Below are 5,914 nucleotides of genomic sequence, written 5' to 3'. Positions count from 1 at the left end.
TTTTTTTTTTTTTTTTTTTTTTTTTTTTGCTTTTTGAGATAGGGTTTCTCTGTAGCTTTGGAGCCTGTCCTGGAACTAGCTCTTGTAGACCAGGAGGCTGGCCTCAAACTCACAGAGATACACCTGCCTCTGCCTCCCAAATGCTGGGATTGAAGGCATGTGCCCCACAACCACCCGGCTTATATGCACTCTTTACCCAAGACTAAGTTATCTATAGGCCATTTGGAGTTATCTTATTTTTTTTTAAAAAAGATTTATGATTTATTTTATCCTTTGTCTGTCTCTGCCTCTGTGTCTGTGTGTGTGTGTGTGTGTCTGTGTGTGTATACAGAAACAAGAAGAACGTATCAGATCCTCTGGAGGATGCAGGTGGTTGTGAGCTGCCTGAAATGGGTGCTAGGCACCAGACTGGTCCTCTGGAAGAGCAGCAAGCACTCTCACCCGGTGAACCCTCTCCCCAGCCCAGTTATCTTACTGTGCACACCAAGGTCAAGGCAGTTCATTGAGCATTAGAAACTCCACAGTATCTGAATCTCTTATAACAGCTATAGGTGTATTATCATTTTTCTGTCAAGGAAATTAGTAATTGGAAACAAATTACTAGCTAGTGGGGCTGAGTCATGACGACTGTGTCCCCAAAACCCCCGCGTTTTACCGCCAAGTGGGTGATCTGGTCTATACAATACCCTGTGTAAAGTAATTGATACCCAAACAGCAAAGAATATACAGTTCTTTTAATTTCCTTTGGGGGACAGGGTCTCATACATTCTATAGCCCAGGCTGACCTGAATTAGCAATCTTTAGTGCTAAGTTTACAGTCATGTGCCGCCATGCCCCATCCTCAGTACCTCTTACGATCCTTAACCAGCTAGCTGTATGGTTTGGGATAGATCGTCTGATGAACTCCCTTGTGGCTACAGCCTTCTAAAAAGGAGACTGCTAATAACATTCTCTTTTAAGGTTGTGGTGGAATTGAATGAATGCTCACACGCCAACTGTCTGAAGCAGTCTCTAGCACGAGTTAGGGACAAGTGCAGGTTGCGAATGTCACCGCCGTTATCAACGCGAACACTCATCCTTCCCAGGGGCTTTGGCATTTGCTGTTGCCCGGGCGAAAGCTTGGTTCAGAGCGTTTGCTCCTAGGACCACCATCTGAGCTCATAGTCCCAGATGGTCCCATCCAACAGATCCATGGAGCTGTTGTTTCTGGGCCTTAGTGTGGCAGAAGGACAGAAAAGTGTAGCTGAGGAAAGATGTCCATGCCCTGGTCCCAGGAATGGTCCAGAGCCGAGATGCACCCTTCAAAGGCAACGCCCCAATGACCTACTTCCTCTACTCGGCCCCACCTCCATTAGTCCATGCAACTACGACTCAATAGATTCTTCGTTATATAAATTTTATTATTAAAAAATACTTTTATGATTAAAAACATCACACACCAAAATTAATCAGATTCCAAGTCTATACAATTCAATGAACTTCTATAAGGTTAGATTTGGCACTTGAGATAGCTCGTGAAATTAGTACACTGATAACCCAATTATTCCTCAATAGTGCCCCAGCTGGTGGCCAAGCTTTCCATGGAAAAATACTTCAAATTCAAAATACAGCAGGTCTGGTTTATTTTCAGAAAATGTCCTTCTAAAACACGCAATGCGTTGTTTTTATTGAGCACAGTAAATCCAAAACAGAAAATATGCATTTTGAATATATATATTTTACCCCTATCTTAAAAACGCTGAGGGATGATTTCGAGCAGAAAAGTAAAAGGTTCCCCTGTTGCTTTGGTTCAGTGAGGCTTGCGCAGAGGAAGCACATTCTCGCGGCCCATCAGATCGTTCAAAGCTACACGGAAGCTGTGATCCAGAAGAACGCCACTGAGGAACTGTGGAGAGCGGCCCTTGCGCAAGAGACGCAAGAGACTCAAGAGGCCAATGAGAGCTCAGCATCTGACCCACCAATCGAAGAACATACTCCAAGCGAGGGAAGCAACTAGGCGAGCCTGACGTTTCCATCCGGAAGAGAGCTCCGGAGTAGGAGAAGCAGCTCCGTTCAGTTTGGGCCACTGCTCAACCAAGTGTGCCGTGAATGGACTGGCCCTTGTTTACAAAAAGAATGGAGCACTTCCACTGAAACTGACTCCTCTCATCTGGGCTAGGCTACGTATTGTTGTGTTTATTAGAAAGTTAGCATTGGTTCTATAGCAGTTGGATTCTTGCTATCTAAAAAGTAAGGCTGTAGGTTTTCGGGGAGGGGCCTTTTATCCTATGAGTGTACACTTCCACGAATAAAGCATCATGGAACGTGTGAACACTGTTTGCAAAACTTGCTGTCACAGAGGTGGACCAGGTGCACCATGGTGCCTTGTGCTCCCTGTAAGCAGAGACGGAACAGGATGCAGAAGCTGCCGAGTTCAACCCAAACATCTGCAAAGTGCGCCCCGGGGGTCTGGTGTTAGCCTCAACTAAATGTTCATATGCACAAAACTGAGGAGGTTCATATTTGGCATGGGGCTGCTCAGTTGGCATAGAAGACAGGAACACACCAGGTAGGCATAGGACCTGCCTAGAATACAAACACCACATCCCAGAGGCTAGAATCTCTTGTAATAATTTTGTTGACTTAGCTTCCAGGGGCCCTCAAATGGATCGTCCCACCTAGAAAAGTTTGCATGCTGAGGGAGACTCACAACTGTGGGTCCCTGGTGGGCACAAACAGTGTATCTGCAAGTCATCCCGGTAGAGATGTGTTTTAGCAGTCAGGGCCATTTTTACCGTAAGTAGTGAGTTGCTTGGTAACCCAGCTGACACATAGCACATGATCTACCAGGAGAGCAGAACAGGAGAGTCCTGCATGATCCGTGGTTGGTACATACAATATTTGTCAGTAAGAAAGGTAAGACAAAACCATAAAAGATATTGGAAGTAGGGGCCTGGAGAGATGGCTCAGTGGTTAAGAGCACTGACTGCTCTTCCAGAGGACCCGGGTTCAATTCCCAGCACCCACATGGCAGCTCATAACTGTCTGAAGATCTAGTTCCAGGGGACCTGACACCTTCACAACAATGCACATAAAATAAAGTTAAATAAAATTAAAAAAAAAAAGAGAAGCAGAGGAGAATCGGAAACCGAGCACATCACCCCTGGTGTCTGCATGTCACCTTTGTCCAGATATACTTTGCATAGACCATGTTCTTCAAGGAAGAGAAGGCAGGATGCAGAGAGAAGGTTCCTCATAGAGTAGTGACCAAGGCCCAAGTACACTGCAAGTCCTTAGAAAATGGTCACCTGGGAGCCGGCTTTGTCCTCTACTGCACAGCAATCAACAACAATAGGAAACTATTCTCCATCAACAGCTCTGCACCGGATTTCTGTGAGAGTCAAGAGTATGATTGAAAATATTTCAAAGTGATCAGTCTAACCTCCTATTAGATCACCTGTGTTCTACCCCACCCACTCTAAGGTAACTTTAAAAAGGGAGGTGGGTAGGCAAAAACATATGTGGTATGAACAGAAACCAGGCTGTATACCGTTACAAAGGCATGGGTTCTGCTTCAAGTGCCTACTTTGCTGGCATTCTGGCTGGAGTTCCCTCAGTGACGGATGGTGTCCTGGATGAGAAAGTTAGATAAACCCTTTCCTGTCCTCCCCTGAGTTTTTTTTTGAGCACCGTGTTTATCACAGCAACAGAAAGCAAACTAGGGGTACGTGTCCTCCAAAGAAAAAAAAAGGAGAGGGTCCCTCTGAGTCTACCCCATGGGGACCTCTGTGCTCTAAAGGTCAGCTTGGGCCACACACACCCAAGAAGGATGTTAAGAGATTTTGAGAAAGACCATTGGGCAGGTTGATAAACTCTGTCTTTCTTCGACTTCACCTGTATTTACACTCTCGGTGTGTCTGACTCTGGTTTTTATTTATAACATTTAAGATCTGCCTGCTTCTGCCTCAATTAAAGGCATGCGCCTCCACTGCCCATCTCATAACTTCCCATTTTTATATGAGATGTAAACCTAGACCTTTGTGTGCCAGAAGAGCTTGGAGAGATGATAAAAGCTGTAATAATTTACCTGTGGCTCAAGGACTTTTGGCCTGCTGCCCCGCCTCAGTTGGAATCCTGCCCACTCTCCTCGGCTACAAAAATGCCAGTCGGAAGACCTACCTCTGATCTCGAAGTCAGCATCTCTTTTCAGGTTTCCCAGCCTCTTAGGCTGTGACACTCTCCTGCTACCCCAGAGCTCACTAGATAGGCTGTTTCTTCTGGGGACTTCAATCTCTATTTCATGTGTTCTAGCGCCCTGTTGAAGGCTAAGGCAACCTTGAGGGTGGTGGAGTTTATAAGCAACAGCTTCCCAATCCTGGAAGGTCTGGGGGGAGAAAACATCACTCAAAGCCTTCCTGCTGACCCAGCGGTGGTGGCGCACGCCTTTAATCCCAGCACTCGTGAGGCAGAGGCTGGCGAATCTCTATGAGTTCAAGGCCAGCCTGGCTACAAGAGCTAGTTCCAGGACAGCTAGGGTTGTTTCACAGAGAAACCCTGTCTTGGAAAAAAAAAAAAAAAAAAAGACTCACACAAGAAAAAAAAAAAAAACCTGTCCTGCTGGGCAAGTTCCTAGCCAGTCTTCTAGGAGAGTCTGAGGAAAGAAGAAGCTCTCAGAACTTTCTCAACGGTCCAGTTCCCTGCTCCTAGATAGTGCTCTGCCCTGAGGTTGGAACTGCAAACTCCTACCTGTCTTGTAGCCCTCTCCTTTGTTTTCCTGCTCCTCCCCACTTCTCACATTAATGTGCCAGTATTACAACTTGCTGTCCCAGAAAGTGACTTAGAAAAATAGCACGTTAGGAACTGTAGACTCCAAGACATCTTATCTCCAGCGACAAACACCCTCAGAGAGGCAGGCCCAGGCCCAGAATTAGGGCAGACACTTAAAACACCCTTTCCTTTATATGTTTTACAGTGGTGGAAACTATGAAAAAAAAAGGAGGGTGTATAACAAGAGTAAATACGGTAATCTGGTCATGACTAGTTCAGGTGCTGGACTTGGGACTTAGGAGTGCCATCTGGGGCCTCTTGAGGTGAAATGTGGGCAAGAAAAACTGTAGCTCCTATGGCCAGGGACGCCATGGCCGAAGATTAGCCAAGCAGGAGGAGTGGAGACACTGGTCATTTTTCTAGCAAGAGGCTCACCCTCTCCGTGGGAGCTCGACCTTGGCCCATACGAAACACTACAGGCTTAAGGCGAGACCTCTGCGTGCGACCAGGCAGCCACTGCAGGTGTGCCAAGCTCCAAGCAGAGCCCTCATTCCTGATTCTTCAAAGTGGACCCCAAGGGAGAAATCCAACGAAAACAGTGGCCCCCAAGCAGGTACGATTTTGCTTTCTTTCTCTTTCTGGGAGTCAAGTGCCTCCTGTCTCTGTCTGGAAGGTTTATGGGAGCAGGGCTGAGGTCAGCGATGAGATATGGAGCAGGGTGCAACCTTGTATTTTCCTTTCCTCCTTGCTGGGTTAAATTCAATGCCAAGACAGTTGCTGGACGTGGAGCCAGGAGGCCCTTCTACCTGGCCTACGTTTGTGTTGCAGAGGAATTATCAAAAGAGAAGCTATATTTCCGCAGGTGCTCTCAGGCGTTAGACAGCAGCCAAGCCCCTCTGTAACAGGATTGGAGTCCCTGTAGAAAATGGCACTGCTGAAGACTGTGAGAACCAGGAATGATTAAGCCTGGCTCCTAGAGCTTGGCAGGTTAGCGTTGGCGGCCCCCACGGTGGAGGACGGCAGCAGGACAGTCACAAGGCCTCACATCCTCAACACCCTTTGTGCCTACCTCTGTAAGGAGCCAACACTTGCCCCCATGTCAGAATCGTTCCCATGTATGCTCAGCATCCCGAGGCCCCCTCTCTGCCCCACAGGGCAGCTAGAGACA

The 5,914-nt window shown here is 47.1% G+C and overlaps 1 protein-coding gene across 2 annotated transcripts in view; it reads left to right on the top strand.

The window, feature by feature from the left end:
• Window positions 1-5,270, top strand: part of Cfap91 (cilia and flagella associated protein 91) — a 51,025-nt gene extending 45,755 nt beyond the window's left edge. The window contains exon 17 of one of the 2 annotated variants that reach the window (XM_050148974.1): window positions 1,794-5,270. In XM_050148974.1, the coding sequence (XP_050004931.1) occupies window positions 1,794-1,996 (203 nt within the window). In that variant the 3' untranslated portion in view covers window positions 1,997-5,270. The other variant, XM_050148975.1, reaches the window with a different exon arrangement.
• Window positions 5,271-5,914: the final 644 nt, after the last annotated feature.

Source organism: Alexandromys fortis, unplaced genomic scaffold (genome assembly GCF_014885135.2).
Source record: "Alexandromys fortis isolate MF-2015 unplaced genomic scaffold, M_Fortis_MF-2015_v1.1 scaffold_4, whole genome shotgun sequence".
NCBI classification, from domain to species: domain Eukaryota; kingdom Metazoa; phylum Chordata; class Mammalia; order Rodentia; family Cricetidae; genus Alexandromys; species Alexandromys fortis.
The sequence above is the reverse complement of the archived record's forward strand: the minus strand, read 5'-3'. Positions and strand labels throughout refer to the sequence as shown.